Consider the following 16417-nt stretch of genomic DNA (forward strand, 5'->3'; position numbering starts at 1 on the left):
CCTGCGCCCGCGGCCACGCCCCCTCAGGTACGCCCCGGCGCAGGGGACCCGGGGCTGGGGAGACCTGGCCGGGGGAGCAGCGGTCAAGGGAGCTCGTGCCTGGACTTGCGGACGCGAAGGGGGCCAGGGGCTGACTGCGGACCCGTAGCTGGCCTGGGCGTCCTTTCCTCCCGTCCTCGGGTCACTGTGTGGAAGGCCGGGCTCAGGAAGCCGCCTGCATCCAGGGCTCCTTGGAACAGCAGGGCAGAGAAGCAACTCCCTGAGGCCCAGCTAGCAGGCAACCCGGCAATCGTCCTCCTTCCCGGCCTGCGTCCGGGCCCGACTGCCCATCTCCAGGTTCTCCTCGACCCCGTCACCCTAAATCTTGGGACGCGCCAACACCTGTCTGCTCGGGAGGTTGTGCTACCCCGGGGCTGCAGGGAGCCTCGGTCCAGCTCATCTCTGTCTCGGCCCCGGCTCCTCGCTCCATCCCGATTCGCCGGAATAAAGTTCAGATTCCAGTGCCTCCATCTGGGGTCCACCCAGCCTGGACCTCCTTCTTATTTCTTTGTCCAAATGACCCTCTTAAGAGAGAAGCCTCTACCTGCAGGGAAGCCCCTCCTTCCGCCAGAGCCCACCCCTCGGCAAGATCCCGCCCCCTCAAAGACCGCTTTAAGACCTCTCTCCTGGGGGACCCTTCGCTAGAATGACTGCCACATCAGTGTGCACCCACAGCCCACGGTCGTCCTCCTAGTGTTCCTCTCACGCAGTGAGACCTCTCCGAGTGACTCCCCGGGTCATTGTGACCCCTCCTCTGAAGGTGACTCCTCCCCTCGGTGTTGCCCAGCCCTCTTCGGTGTGACCCCTTTCGGCAGGATCCGCCCCCCCAGAGGAGAACAGCTGCTCGGCCCCTTCTGGCCAGCCGAGGAGCTGCAGCGGCCCTCTGGATCCGTTGCGGGGGATCCTCCGAGTGCGCACGCCCGATCTCCGGACGCTGCATTCGCTGCAGACGTTTCCGGCTCAGCTACTGACTCCTCCCCTCGAGGTCATCCGTGAACGAGCCAATCATCGCCAGGGATGGGAGACGTCCCTGGATCCCCGCGGAGGGTTTCCGGCATCCTTGACCCTCCTGCCACCTAGTGGTGGGATGGAGGGAGGTAGGCGAGAAGGCTGTCTGAGACAGCTTGGGTGCAAGACTTGACTCCGGGACAACTTTAAAGCACTGCATTTCTTTTTCCCGTGGTAAGACAAGAGGAAAATGAATATAAGCAGAATTCACCTCGCGTGGACGACTGAGTTCTACTCCCAAGAAGTTGCAACCAAGAAGTCCTAGTTGCTTGTCAAAGGCTAGTGAGAAAAGAATAAATGTGGTCTTGAGTGATACATGATTCATTAGAATTGAGAGAAGAGCAGATGTGGAGCACCGTACAAGGATTTGGAGAGAAAAGGATCGGAGTCACAGCGCATAAAGTTAGAGGTAACATCTGCAAATCTGCAACTATTTGTGATCTCTTTGGTAGAGGCTGAGACAGTCCTGCCCATGCTGCCTTGAATTAATGAGCCTCCCGCGCTGGGATTTCAAATGTGTGCTACCATGCCCAGCCTGAATTTGCTTTCTATAGTTGTGAAGAAGGTCGATAGGTACTAGGATTTTGTAGTTTATTTTAAATAATGGCATCATAGTTAGCTTAGTTGACTCTGGGTTCATGTTTAAGGTTAATTTATGACAATTGTAGGCTGAAGAGCCAGTGCCTGCTTTTTAAACACTTTTTACATTTGTGTGTATGTGCGTGTGCCTGAGTGTATGTATATGCACCATGTGCATGCAAGAGTCTGCAGAATTCTGAAGAAGGTGTCAGATACCCTAATTATAGGGTAGTTGTGGAGAGCTGTGAACCACCATGTAGGTGCTGGGAACTGAGTCAAGTCCTCTCTGCAAGAGCAGCAAGTGCTCTTAACTGCTGAGCCTTCTCCCCAGTTCTTGAAATAACCTGCTTTTAGAAAGAGTATTGAGGTGGTTGTGCAGAGGGAGGGAGAATGGTTAGGAAGAAGACTATGATAGTGATTCCATCAGGAGAGGATGAAAGACTGAACTAGAAGAGGGTTATTAAAAGACAGGAGGAAACATTGGACTAGGTTAGGGGGTCCAGTGGGAAATACTGCTGATTGATAAGCTCTGTAGAGAGAAAATGCATCAGGCAGGTTCTTTTTAAATGTCTTGTTTAGATATTGGGTGATGTCAATGGAGTTTTAAAAAAATTCAGGAAGAGGAGAGGTTGGTGTGGGTGGAGGGTAGATCATTGCCATCAGTAATATATGATGGTCAAAGAGATTGTGAGGGGTGGATGCTGTCATCCAGGTAGGGTAATATAAAGGAAAAAAAAAAAAGGAGTGCCTGCTTTCTCCTATGTGAAAGTACTTTCAGTGTTTCTTCTGTGAGCAATTCTTGGCCAAACCTGTTTCATCCATAAACACCCCCTCCATTATTTGGTTGCATATTTATGCCATTATTTCATCAGTAAAAATTTCAATGCATAACCTCTAAGAGATAAGGATTCTTCTTTAAAACAAAATAGTATCATTGTCCTGCCTTTAAAAACCTGTTCTAGGGATGGAGAGATGGCGCAACAGGTAAAGGCACTTGGCTCAGCAGGTAAAGGCACTTGGCTCAGCAGGTAAAGGTACTTGCTACATAATCTTGAGAACCTGAATTCAACACTCAGGAAAGAACTGACTTTACAAAGTTGTTCTCTGACTTCCACACATGCGCCCCGACACGTGGTTGGTGACTGTTCTTGAAGAGAACCTGAGTTCAGTTCTCAGCTCACAACAGCCTGTAACTCCAGCTCCAGGGATCTGATGCCCTCTTCTAACCTTCACCAGTACTTGCACACATATACACATACCCCCATAATTAGAATAATCTTAAAAAAGCAAAATAAATAAATAAATAAAAAGCAATAATAAAAGCCAGGTAAATGAATATCTGTAATCCCAACACCTTAGGGGGTTGAGGCAGGAGATTCGTGAGTTTGGGGCCAGTCTGGGCTACATAGCAAGACCTTGTTGTAAAAAAGCCAAACCGAATCAAACCAATATTTCCTTAATATCAAGTATTCAGTTGTTCACATTTCTCGTTGTCTTGTGCTTGATTTTCAAAAGTTGTTTATTTTAATCAAAATCTAAATGAGATCCTTTCCTTGTTTCTGATGTAACTGGAGTTACAGATGGTTGTTAGCTACCTAGGTTTTACTCACCCTTATAGAGACCTACCAGGCAAGAGATTGACCTGGGAGCTGTATGAAACTTCACAGAAATTCCTAGACAGGATCAAGAGCAGGACAGAGAGCTTTGACTCTGAATCCTGGAAAGCTTGCAGAATCAGCAGGTTGCTGTTGGTGCTTTCCTAACTGGACCATCATCTTCCAGGTGGTACATCCGCACCCAACGCTGATCACTGGATGAGGCAGTGCCCACGAGCAGTTTGTTACTGTGGTGACTCCCACTGGAGAGAGGCACAGAGACAGTGATACTTTCTGTGGGCCCATAAGCTTGCCCTTTCACCTCTTTCCTAGGTTAGAACACTCTTCAAGAGCTTAGAAATACTCTATACAGAGCAATATAGGCTACTCCACTAACTAGAGCAGGCTTCCTCACATAAATAACATAAATCTAAACCAATTCTAATCTGCTTTTTTTCTTGTGTAGCCCAACTTCAAACTCCCTATGTAGTAGAGGATGACTTTGAGCCCCTTATGCTCTTGCTCCTATTTCTCAAGTGCTGTGAGTGCAGAAATGTGCTTCCATGCACAATTTATGCAGTGCTAGGGATTAAACCCAGAGCCCTATGCATGCTAGGCAGGCCACTATATCTCCAGCTCCTAACATGTTGCTTAACTCACATTTTTTGTTTCTTCTTTTTCGAAATTTTGGCAGTTCTGGGGATTGAACCCAGGGCCTTGTGCATAGCAGGCCAGCGGCCTACCCCTGAGCCACATCCCTAGCTCCCTAAACTTGTTCTAACACTCTAACTGCCTTCTTTGCAGGAAAATCTTATTCCAAGCCAGGTGTGCCCATACCGGTAAATACAATACCAGGGTGGTAGAGGCAGGAGGATCCTAGGTTATCCTCAGCTATATAGGGAGTTTGAGGTCAGCCTGGGACACATGAGACCCTGTCTTCAATGTCCCCCTTTCCCCACAAAAGAAACTCCTTATCTTCCTGCATTCTAATCTGTACTTCAGCTTCAAATTCTAGCTTTTCCATTTTTCAGTTTTATACATTCTCCTACCCCTCAACCTGTTACTGCCCTTGACTCTTTTTCCCATTCCCATCAAGTATTGTGGAATGCTATTTAGTTGGCAACTTACCTTAAAATCAGCACTGAGCTTGCTCATTGTGCATCATCTGTTTGATCCTATTCTATGAGGTAATAACATGTGTTCTCTATTTTCCAGTTGAGAAAACTCAGGCTTAGTGAATTTGGTCAAGATCCATATCTAGTGAAGTTAGAATGTGAAACAGTTGTTCTGAGAGAGTCTTTCTGTGTATTCCAGGCTAAGCCTTGAAGATGCTATGTATCCCAGGCAGGCCTCAAATTAACAGTCCTCCTGCCTCAGCCTCCCAAATGCCAGTATTAGAAGAATGTATGACCATACTAAGCTTTGAACCAGTTTATTTTTCAAAGTTTTTGATTTATCTATTTTTATTTTATGCGTATGAGCATTTTACCTGCGTGTATGTAAGTGCATCCATGTTATGCAATGTCTGAGGAAGCCAGAAGAGGATGTTGGATCCCCTGGAACTGGAGTTGAACAGTTGTTAGCTGCCATGTGGATGTTGGGAACTGAACCCAGGTCCTCTGCAAGAGCAGCCAGTGCTCTTAACCACTGAGCCATCTCTCCAGCATCTATTTTTTAAAGTTTTAAAGTAATGATGCCTTTGGCTATAAGTAACAGAAACCTTTAAGCAGCCTTAACAGTATGAAATAGAAAGGTTGGTTAATTTGGAGGCTCAAGGTTACTATCAATCCCAGGGCATTCTACTCCCCCAGCCTTCTCCGGTGTATTTAGGCTCTGTCCAAAGGTTAGCTTTCTCAAGAGTTCAAGATGCCTGCCAAAGTTCCACCGCCACATCTACAAAGTCTAGAGGCAGAAATCACCACCATTTTCTCCTGTGATCTCTTTTTAGGAGCTAAGACTTTCTCTAAGGACCCTTCGTAGGTCCAGAGGGGCTTTTACTTCAGCAGCTCCAGAAGGGTAGGCTTAGAATTTGAATCTTAAAAGAAAAAAAAATCAAATTTAACTTGCCTTCTGGTCTTATCCTCTAATGTCACGTATATTTCTTTCTTCTGAACTCCCCTAGTAATAGTACCCCATCCACTGGATTTATAATCATCCACTGATCTTCCACCATGTGTCAGTAAGGGAAGTTCAGTTTTAGCAGCTATGACCACTTCTTTTCCCTCACATCAGCTAAGCACTTTTTTATCCTTAGTGTACCTTGGTAGGGTCACACTATAGTTCAGAGAATTTGGATTCAGAGGAAGTTATCTACTCCAAGATGTTGAGGTCCTCAAGATATGAGTCAAAGCCTGTGTGGTCTCATGCCCAAGTTCTTGCCCGTACACCACCATTCTCAATTAAAAAATACATTTCTGGTCTGGGGCTACACCTCAGTGGTAGAGAACTTGCTTAGCATATGCAAGACCCTGGGCCCAGTCCCCAGCACTAGAAAAACAGTGGCAAATAAACATTTGTATACATTCATTTGAGCCCCAGAGTAGACAAGGTAAATAGTACCATTCACAGTTGGAGACGAGGACAGAGGCTCAGTCTTACCCAAAGGCCATGGAATTTAGTTTTTCTGATTCCCATATAGTGCAGAGACTGCCATCCTCGAGGTGCCAAGCAGAGCGTGACATGTCGTTGAGTGGACACTTTAGATTGTAACAGGCATCCAGTAAATAATCACAGTTTTATTATTGAGAATAATTTTAATGCTTCTGTCTAGAATCTCTAGGATCCTCCACCTCCCTGTTATCTCTCCTTTGGAACGAGGCTCCCCTCAAAGCATCTTTCTATAGAAACTCCAGCTCCTGTGAAGCTTCCCAGGACATCACAGACACCCCTCTTCAGCCAGGCTCAACCAGGAAGGGCCTTAAGCAGGGCATCTTCTGAGATAAAGCCAAATGACTCTGGCAGTTCTTGGCCTCCACCTCCTACTTGAGGCTTTCTTGGGGTGGGGAGGTGTACCCCTTGCCTTCTTCCCTACCCCATATGGGATGGTATTGGACCTGGGCAGTTATATCAGTGAGGCTTCAAGCTCTACTGGTGTGGCCCTGGTGATATTGCATCAGTGCCTCCCTTCCCCACGGTCAGCCCCACCTCCTTCCTCTGGCCTCATAGCCCTGGACACAGTACACACAGCCCAGAGTCTCAGCTGGAAGGGAAATAAAAGGAGCTGCCTGGATTCCCATGGCTATGGCCAGTGCCTTCATCCCAGGGCTCAACCTTCAGAATCCTCATTATATCCCCGGGTAAGACTTCTTCCCAGAGCACTTTCCTGCTGGCTTCTGGGAATAGGGGTTTGGGGACACAGGAATTGGGTCACTTAGACATCAGGGACAAGTTAACATGTTGGGTTGAGAACTGGGCTATGGTGTTGGATGGAAAGGGGATAGATTAGCTAGGTCTGCTACAAAGCTTTGTGTTGCCTTCTCCATGGGAACAGGGTAAAAGTAGAGAGGAAGGATTGAAAGCCCAGGCAGAGGGCTTAGAAATGCTTGCCCCAGGGCTGGGGAAGTAGCTCACTGGTAAAATGCTTGCTTTGTATGGGCAAGGCTCTAGGTTCAGTCTCTAGTTGGCAAAACAAAAACAACCAATAAACTCAGGCTGGGGATGGTGGTACATGCCTGTGATTCCAGCCCTGGAGAGGCTGGTGCAGAAGGATCAAAAGGTGTTTGAGGCCAGCTTAGGCTACAGAGAATCTGTCTAAAGAAAAAGAAACAGAAATATTTGGTCCAAATATATACACAGCTAAGTCCAGGGCTTTTCATGTCTGTCCTCCTGTCTTGGGATGGTAGGGTAGGGGCCTGGTGCTGAGTGGGTGCTGTGTTGCAGGTACACTGGACATTGCCCACTACTTCGGTTCAGCATGGGCCAGACCTATGGGCAGGTGACCAGTCAGTTACTTCAAGGGCCTCCTGGTCTAGCCTGGCCCCCTGCCCATCGCATGCTTCTACCTCCCGTTCGGTCTCCAAGATCTCCCGAGATCCCCAGGGGGAGGCTACCTCTCAGGCACAGGCATGAACGGCTCAGCTCCAGCATGATCCCCGGGTACACAGGTCTGTACACAGGTCTGAACCCAGTGTCCCTTTCCCAGAGGTGTCCTAAATACTAACAAATATTCCTTGCCCCTGTCTGTTAGGTTTTGTACCCCAGGCAAAGTTCATTTTTGCTAAGAACTGCAACCAGGTCTGGGCAGAGGCTCTGAGTGATTTTACACCGCAGCATGGGGAACAGGAAAGACATGAGATCCCAAATGAGGCCAAGGGAGAAAAAGAGGTAGAGAGAGAACAAGAGCTGGAGGCAGAGGAGCCAGAGCTGAAGCAGGAGATGAAACAAGTGAGATGGAGCGGGCCAGTGAGAAGTGTGGAGGGTGGGAGTAGGGAGCCTTATGTGTGTCCAGGCATGCAGCGGGAGCGGGGGGGGGGGCGGGGGGATATGGTTGTGGGTCCAGGATGGGGCTGGGTTGCCAGCTCCATCTCCTGGGAGTTTGAACTTAACCAGGCCTGTTGTTCCTCCATCGACGTCTCATAAGGCTTCCCCCTACTCCATGGATGATGCAGACCCTCAAAAGTTCTTCATGTCAGGTGAGAGGAGGTGGGTAATGGCCAAAGGAACGGGGAAATGCTCAGGGTGTCTTGACTCAGCATCTCCATCCTCCCAGGCTTCACTGGCTATGTGCCATGTGCCCGCTTCCTCTTCGGCTCCAGCTTCCCTGTGCTCACCAACCAGGCACTGCTGGAATTTGGGCAGAAGTGCCCACGGGGCAGGGCCCAGAAGGATCCCAAAACGCTCTCTCCACTTCCCAGAGCCAACCTTCATAACCTGGGTCTTCTACCTCATTATGGAGGTTATGTGCCAGGTGATAATATGTGGGAAGCTTTGGGGCTGGGATGTAGGTGTAGGTAGGGGTAGTTTGGGGGACTGGGACAAACATATCTCCGGAGGGATTTCAGATCCTGTGAATAAGCTTTATCGTTAGAAAAGGAAACTGAGATTGCTCACAGTGGGGAGTTGGAAGCAGATTTTGAAAGGCAGTTTGGGGGTTTATACAATTGGCTGATAATCAAATGGCTTCATTTAATTCATGTCACTGGCTATACATGATAAAACTCTCTTGGCTTTGCAGGGTATAAGTTCCAGTTTGGCCGCACATTTGGGCATCTTACCCATGATGCTCTGGGCCTCAGCACCCCTCGGAAGCAGCTCCTGGCTTAGGTACCTGGACTTCAAGTTCTCCTTTTTCATCTTATCCTGTTCATCTTTTTGGAGGGAAGAGAGGTGGGCAGGAGGATGGGGGTGGGAAGCACAAAGATGTGGGCAGGAGGGTGGGGGAACACAAAGAAACTGGTTTGGAGGCTGAGCACCTTTTTTATTAATAGGTGTAATAAATAAATAAATAAATAAATAAATACATAAACAGAGGCCTGGGCTCCTCCCTATTCTGATGACCAGGCACTGGTCACAGCCTATTTACAGTGAGGGGGGTTTAGGGCTCTGGCCCCAATACTGTTACCCATCCTTATTACCACTGAGCCTAGTGAACCTACAAATGACCTCATGGGCCACCTCCCTCCATAGGGACTTGTCTCCACACATGAATGTGTTGGCCCAGATGGGCTGGGGAAAATCCTGACAGCCCAGTGCTGTGTCCCTTCCCTCCTTTCCTGGGTGGAGGTCTGGACAAAGCCGCTGGGACAGTTAAGGGGGAGTAATTAATACTGAGCACAGGGAGCAGGTGCCAGCACAGGAATATGTGGCCCCTATCTCTCAGTCTGCTTTTTGTAGCCAAGCCTGAGGGCTTGGGAAGGACTCTCAGGCTCTGAGTCTTAGGGGTTATGAGGGTCCCTGAGGCCACCAGCATGCACAAGGCCTCAGTTTTGGCTGTTTCCAGGAGGTGAACTTGGAGTTGGGGTCAATGTCACATAGGCCAGAGGTACCAAGCCGGTGTCAGGGCCACGGCTGCAGCGTAGCCAGTCCCCACCAGCTGGCCCCAGCACCCGCAGGATATCTCCCTTGTGGAAGCTCAGCTGTCCAGGGCCGGTAGCCAGATGGTGGCACAGTGCCTGCACCTCACTGGAGAAACAAGTGGAGGTTAGAGAAGCCCTATCAAAAGCCAAACCCAGCCCCCAGTACTTAACTTCCCCGAGCTTACCATGGAGGTTTGGAGGGCAGGGCTGGAGAGCGTGGCTCTTGCAGGTTCTCCCGGGGCTCCAGCTCCCGGCGGGCCCCCATCGTCTGTGCCACTAGCTGGAACATAGACTTGTCCAGACTTAGCCAGTCTGAGGGCAGTCTAGGGGAAAAGAGCCAGGCTCTGGTTCTGTCTGTGTCCTGATTTAGAACAGTCTCCCACACCACCAGGCATGGCTCTCACCTGTTTGTGGGCCGGGCTTCCCGCTGAGCTTTTCGGGAACCAAAGAGGTGTCCCCACTTGATGCCCCCAGGTGAAGGCTCTGGAGTCCCTTCCTCATTTTCTGCTGGCAGGACAGTGGGCCCTTCCCTTTCTCGACTACGCCTCAGCTCAGCCAGCACAGAGTCTGGGGGGCTCCCCATCCAGAAAGGCCAGCCCCTTTCTTGGCCAAGGGCCTCCTCAGGGGCAGGGCAGGCCTCAGCCCCCTCCACTACTCCTTCCCGTGGGGGTGGGACCTGGGGAGGCCCCCCACTTCCTACCCCTCTCTTTTTCTCACTGCCACTGCTGCTGTTGATGCTACCTCGAGGAAATCTAGAGCCCTCACTAGAGCCATCGATGTAGACCTGGGAGCTCTGCATGAGCTGGTACCACCAGCCACCCTGGCCACCTCGGACCCACCTGCTATGCTCTGTGCTCCCCCTGACTACTGCCACCTCTTCTGTCTCTTCCTCTTCCTCTTCTCCACCTTCTGAGGCACCCACACCCTTTACCCGCTCCCCAGGGGCCATCCTGTCCACATCTCCGGGGCCCTCCTGGCCCCCGGCCCTAGTCAACTGCAATGTTGAGTGTGCAGATAGAAGTAGGTCCTGGGACACACGCAGCAGTTCCTTGTGTTGCCGCTGCTGTTGCCCACTTTGCAGCAGCCGGTGCTGGAAGAGCAAGTCGAGGTTGAAGGGCAGCAGGGCTAAGGGCTGTAGCAAAAGCAGCAGCTCTTCAAAGAGGCCGGGACACACGGTGTGCGCGGCACTCAGGAAGCCCCAGGGCTGGTAGTGCGTCTGGATGATATCTAGGGAAAAAGGGGGCCTGACTCACACAGAGAAGCAGAGACTGGCTGGAGTGGAACACTGAAAGGCAGCCTGGACCAGTCGCTGTGTGCACCTGTTCTGGCTGTGTACTCTGCTCCAGTGTACACAAAGCCTTCGCGTACACTCCATAGCTTGAAGTGATAGCTTTGAGTTTAGAGAAGATGCTGGAGCTCATGGCCACCCAACTTCTAGATTGCCTGAGTCTGCTCCTGCCTCCAAGATTCTAAGTCAAGTAGAAGCTGGGGAAAGTCTTGAGCAGAAGCTACAGATTCTGAGAATGAAAGTCTGGCTGGCCCTCCTCCCCACCTCAGGCTTCTGAAAAGACAGATTCCTACACTGGAGTTGGTGAGGCAGAGCAGGCTGTGGGCATTACCTTCATGGTTATAGAGGTGGTTAAACCAGAACTCCAAGGACCGGATGCTATAGAGAGATAGGTGAAAAGGATTATTAAGTCTTGTGTAGATACAGCCAGATAATAAGGTACAAACGAGACAGGTACAGGGAGGAAGCATAGATGAACATCTACGGCAGAGGTGCTACCCAGTTCACTTCATTCATATAATTCTAGAAAGCCAGTGGAGACGTGGGGAGTGGGGTAAACACTTGGTCATTTCCTCAAGTCAGCCTGCACAAGTCAGGGTGGCTACCGAGTGAGAGAACAGGTTGCTCGGGGATATAGGGATGATCTGGCTGATGCTTGGGAAATACTATTACTGGGACAGGTTCTAAGGTGAGTTTAGGGGTCAAGCAGAATTTAGAAGCAAGGCTGGAATTGAGAGGATCACAGTTCTCAAGATCCTGGTTTCTAAATAGGCCAGGCTATGGATCTGTGAGAGAAGAGCGTGCTCTTCAGAGGATGGGGGTGCACACAGTAGGAAAGTGCCTGCTGAGAGGTTGTAGTTAGGTGGGAGAAAGGGAGCCTGAGGCCTGGCACAGACCCTTCTGTCTTGGTCCAGGCAGCTGGCACCATAGAAGAAGCAGAGCTATAGTGGGCCGACTGTTTAGGAGATCCTGCTGTTGTGCACTTACTTGAGCAGGCCGAGGATGAAGGCATTGAAGCGCATAGTATAACCGGTGAGCTCTGGGAACTGGCTGACTTTGTTGTACAGACCATGCAGGACCTTGGTGGATGGGCCTGGGAAAATGACAGAGTTGGAGATCACATGGCTGATTTCTGGAACCCTCAGTCTGAAGCCTTGATGTTGCAATCTAGCACCTACCTAGCTGTGTGGAAGCCTCAACCACACTCCAAGGCATGTTTTTACGTTGCCCGATGATGACGTCTAGTACAAATGCTTTGAGCCCATCCTCCAACACGGCTTGGACTGCAGGGCACAAGTACTTCAGAACCAGGTGGCCTATGTTGGGACTCACAGAGCTGTTTCCCAGCTTCGCCTGCAGATGCAGAGGAAAGTTCAAGCAATCACGAGAAGCCTGTTCTTGGTCTTCACTTAGCCCTCGTGGCTCCCCTCTTGCCATTCCCATCCCAGAGTTCCAACTCTGGGCTCTGAATCCAAGAGAGCAAAGGAAGGTGACAGCATACCACAGGTGACAGTCTGCAGGGCACACCTCAGCTCTCCACGTTTTCTTGCTTACCTTAACACCAGGATCTCGGCTTGTGCCAAAATGGGCCACAATAAGGTCCACAGCAGTGTTGACAGCTTTTATCAGTCCTACAAAGAAGAATTTAATGTGACAGGTCCCTTTGCAAGTTTCTAGCCAGCACAGTAGGGGCTGAACTCTTGGTGGGGAAGGGGAAGTCCTGCACACTCAATCAGTCTCTGCGCCTGTCCATGGATTTCACGGGAACCTCTAGGCCTGGCCCTTTTTCTGTGTTTGTCAGTTCTCCAGCCCCTCTCTCTTTACCTCCTAGCCTGGATCCACCTCAGTGCTACCACTGTTCCAACTCTTAGTCTTCTCTGTTCTGAGAAACCAGGGCACTGGCTGCTGGAGAAGACCCGAGTCCCTCACACTGCTGTCATACAAGGACAATCCTTTGGTTTGTGCCACCTCAACGTCAGCCACTGCTATACACTCAAGTTGCTGTGGCAAACTTTTACCCATGTTGGGTTTCAAAGCCACAAAGAGAACAGAGGTCATGAATTCCTTCAACTTCTCTCTCCTTCAAAAATATAACCACATTGGGGGTCTAGCCCCTCCCCTTCCTCTTGTCCTTCCTCTCACTCTCTCATCTTGGAAGCAGGTGCTGTTCCTCTTCATGGACAGTTCCTTCCTCTCTCTAATCTTTGAGTCTCACCTGGCCTCGATAAGGAACTCTAGCTTCCTTTTCTCCTTTCTCAGGGTCATGCCCGTTTATCCCACAACTATGCTTGGCTACTTCCCCACCATCTCCCTGAAGTTGCTCTTAGGTCAGTGGTCACCAATTTGCTAAGCAGCCTGTTCTTGTCAGTCTTTGTCTCCTCAGGTCACCAACATACTTACCCAAGCTGCTATGCCCTATAGCATGCCTTCAAGTACACCCATTAGGGACTTTAAAAAATTACACTCAAGCCAGGCATGGTGGCACACGCCTTTAATCCCAGCACTTGGTAGGCAGAGGCAGGCAGATCGCTGTGAGTTCAAGGCCAGCCTGATCTACATAGTGAGTTCAGGTCAGCTGGGACTACAAGGAGACCCTGTCTCAAAAAGACAAAAAAAATTACACATTCCTCTGTACTTAAGATTTCACTGAAGCACTGAAGTAGGGGCCGAAACCTGATTAAGCTTGATAAATGACTCCTGCTGACTCCCACAGTACGCAAACTTCTATCTCTTGCCCCAGTGCTCACCAACTCCTTGTTAGCATTGGGGGTTTTAGGATGGAGACATTCTGGATTAGGCAGTAGGGTGCCAGGCATGCTAGGTAGTGACAGCAGAACCCTTCGTCTGGGCTATTAATATGCACCTTTTTTCTGAAGCACATCGATGGAAATGGCCTCTGAGTTGCCATCTGGAGATAAACAAAACTCTGCTGGAGGCTTCTCAGTTAAGGAAAAGGGGTCCTGGAGGTCAGGGCAGGTCAGTGGTAATGGCTTTACAGCATGACCTAGAAAGAGAAAAATTAACCCTGAGCAACACTTTCTAGGAATTCTAGCTCAGCTGAGCCCCTCACACCCCGAGACATGCCGACGACCCCTTCTCCAGCCCTTCCCAGCCTCCTCTGGGTACACCAGGGACCTTGGCCACACACCATTCAGTCGGCAGTTCAGATGGCTGGCAGCACTGAAGGAACCGGGGAACTCAAAGATGGGGTTCCTACGGGCCAGCCGAGCTTCCTGTGGCCTTCGGTCTAGGCTCCCTGACAAACCAGATGGCCCTAATGGATTCTTCCTTCGGTATTCTCGCCACTTGAGGGCTTGAGGGGACAAATGGTTGGCTGGAAGCAGAGCAGATGAGTAGAGACACAAAGACCGGGGTTAGAAGACAGCATTTCATATCCACCCCAAGGCCCATGTGAAACTCTAGGGTTAGGGGACTGGAGCAGCTATCCACAGATGCTGAGGAAGATATGATGCCAGCTGAAAGTCTAAGAAACCATTCAAACGAGACATAGGATTACTTAGGCTGGGGATGAAGTTCATACCATTGTTGGGCCTGGAGGTCATGCTGCCCTCACCACCTCCTCGAGCCAGGCTCTCTGCCCGGGTAAAGCCAGATCTCCAGGAGCCCAGAGGTGGCAAGCCTGTGCCATGGAGCCGGTACTCAGCTAAGGTCAGTATCTTCTGATCCTCCTTCTGTAGTTGCTGGGAGGTGGCAGGCCCCACAGTGGGAGGACAGGAGAGACTCCATGGGGGTAGACTTTCTGCTGCTGTGGCCTGCTCTGGAGGAGGGGAGCAGGAAGTAGAGGCAGAAGAGTCAGTGCTGGGCCCAAAAGGGCCGGCACTTCGGACGGGAGAGTAGCTTCCCAGAGGCGATGGCCGTGAGGTCTCTGGCTCAGGCCCAGCTTTTCTGGCACTCCTGCTAGTGGTTTGGGATGTGAATGCCTGTGGCTCCCCTGAGGGAGCTGGGACTGGGCCTTGAGCAGTAGAGAGAGCCAGTGGGGCAGGCTGCTGGGCACGACTGCAGCCCGAAAGGCTATAGAGCTGGGAAAGGCTGTGGAGGGCCCGGGCCTTGGCCAACTGCTTGGGGAAGTGGTGCTGGAACACGAAGGGCTGGATGGGTAACGTGGTTGGCCTCTGCTCCTTACTGTAGCGAAGGACTGGTCGGCTCTCAGTGCCACCCCCTGTAGCAACAGGGATGGAGAAGGAATCAGATGGAGAGGCATTGAAACCCATATGAAATGTCAAAGCAGAGATAATGCCCTACAGGAAAGTTGGGCAATCTGTGTCATAGGAACTGAATGGGCATAAGGCAGCATAAGCCATACTGGTGGGCTGGGACACTCGTTCCTTCTTTAAAATTCCTCCCAGGTTTTTATGATCTGGACTGCCTTAGGCTTCATTTTCTTTACCCCAAAGGTGTTACAGTGTTTCTCAAAGCTTAATGCTTAGATTGCATTGTTTTCTCTCATGCAAAGGACAGCTACATTTCAGACTTTCACACAGATGAATCCCACACCCCCGAACAGCCTCATTTGAGAAGTGGTTCAGAATCACATCCTGGGGAGGCCTTCAAACTCCATCACCATCTATTCGTCACCTTTGTCTATTTTTCCTGATGACTTCTACCTGTCATGGCAGAACCAATGAAAGAGCCACAGATGAGGGGCACCAAGATGTTACCGACTCTACGTCTTCATTCGCGCATCACTCCCTGTCCACTTGCACCAAGACATTTCAGTTCTGAGCAAGAAAGCAACACGACAGTTCTCTCCCTGCAGCCAGACCAGCCTTCCTGCTACCCTATGCAGCCACATGCCTGCTCCTTCCTGACTCTCTCGTTACTCAGCATTCAGGCCTACTCTCTCTCTGCACAGGAGTGTGGTAAATGATTCTAGTCCTATTTTGTTCTTCCATCCAGTTTTAAGCCAACGTTCCTTAAAAACAAAACAAAACAAACAAACAAAAAAAACGGGTCTCAGAACTAAACACAGAATTCCAGGACAATGCAGGGTGCCACAGTGCTTATCTAGAAACTGCTCGCCTAATAAAACAAGGCTCATGCTTGTAGGCATCTGAATAAACACAAGGTGGTGCCATACACATCCACAGGCCCTAAAATCCTGGGCGTGGTTCACTAGCTGGGTGGTTCACAACTCTAAAAGGCAGGAATTCATCTTCTTACCTATCAGACAAAGAATTTTATTTTTGCTCTGTTGAGACAGGGCCTCATATAATTCAGGCTGACCTCGAAAATGCTATATAGCCAAGGATGGCCTTGGGCTCCAGATCTTTCTGTCTTAGCCTCCTAAGTGTTGGGATTATAGGTATGAACCACCCTCCCATACACAGAGCAGGAAAATTTAAAATGAGAGACATAAGTCATTGTCAAGTTCAGGTCACACAACTAGGAAATAGCAGAGCCAGAATTTTGTCCAAGCCAAAGTCTGGTTTTGGGACCAATGTTCTTTACCACATTACATCACACATGAAGTGATATCAGGCTGGGTTTTCCAACCCATCCTTCTTATTTACAAAAATGAGTCATAAGGGCTAGGTACCCCAGTCTCATTACAGAAGTGTTTTAAAATCATGCTCTGGGAGTCTTTCAAACTCTACCTTCTTACAGACCCCAGTGCTTAGAGGGCACTTTGTCATTCTTGCCTTTTCCAGTCACTTCATTCAGTCCTTAATCACCCCACATTCCTTAACGTCTTGGGGCCTCTTGCCCCTGCTGTTCCTTCTGCCCGCAGTCTCATCCTCAGGCACCAGCTCTAGCACCACTCTTCTGGTAAGACCTCTGACCACTCTGGCCATCCAGCAAGTCACTCTATGCTATTTTCCTGCTCTGTGTTCTTTTTCTATTTTCCATTGTCAGGAAGTATATTTAATGTTTTT

At 49.9% G+C, this 16417-nt stretch overlaps 2 protein-coding genes across 7 annotated transcripts in view; one reads left to right on the forward strand and one right to left on the reverse strand.

The window, feature by feature from the left end:
- Positions 1–1300: 1300 nt before the first annotated feature.
- On the forward strand, positions 1301–8643 carry Fam166b (family with sequence similarity 166 member B). 2 transcript variants are annotated; one of them, XM_008842386.3, is made up of 7 exons: positions 1303–1456; positions 6387–6517; positions 7101–7324; positions 7408–7604; positions 7801–7852; positions 7930–8127; positions 8395–8643. In XM_008842386.3, the coding sequence occupies exons 2-7, from the start codon at positions 6456–6458 to the stop codon at positions 8481–8483; spliced, it is 822 nt and encodes a 273-aa protein (XP_008840608.1). In that variant the 5' UTR covers positions 1303–1456; positions 6387–6455; the 3' UTR covers positions 8484–8643. The 2 variants fall into 2 exon arrangements, with proteins under 2 accessions (XP_029423857.1, XP_008840608.1); XM_029567997.1 differs by lacking the exon at positions 6387–6517 and having other exon boundaries at positions 1301–1456.
- Positions 8617–16417, reverse strand: part of Rusc2 (RUN and SH3 domain containing 2) — a 57972-nt gene continuing 50171 nt past the window's right edge. For all 5 annotated transcript variants that reach the window (XM_029567996.1, XM_008842383.3, XM_029567994.1 and 2 more), the window contains 10 exons: positions 14065–14703; positions 13672–13857; positions 13387–13527; positions 12078–12154; positions 11702–11876; positions 11511–11616; positions 10855–10901; positions 9640–10462; positions 9421–9558; positions 8617–9341 (listed from right to left, as the gene is read on the reverse strand). In XM_029567996.1, the coding sequence (XP_029423856.1) occupies positions 9140–9341; positions 9421–9558; positions 9640–10462; positions 10855–10901; positions 11511–11616; positions 11702–11876; positions 12078–12154; positions 13387–13527; positions 13672–13857; positions 14065–14086 (1917 nt within the window). In that variant the 5' untranslated portion in view covers positions 14087–14703 and the 3' untranslated portion in view covers positions 8617–9139. The remainder of the gene's footprint in view (positions 9342–9420; positions 9559–9639; positions 10463–10854; positions 10902–11510; positions 11617–11701; positions 11877–12077; positions 12155–13386; positions 13528–13671; positions 13858–14064; positions 14704–16417) is intronic.

This window comes from Nannospalax galili, unplaced genomic scaffold (genome assembly GCF_000622305.1).
Source record: "Nannospalax galili isolate Female #2095 unplaced genomic scaffold, S.galili_v1.0 scaffold341, whole genome shotgun sequence".
Taxonomy (NCBI): Eukaryota; Metazoa; Chordata; class Mammalia; order Rodentia; family Spalacidae; genus Nannospalax; species Nannospalax galili.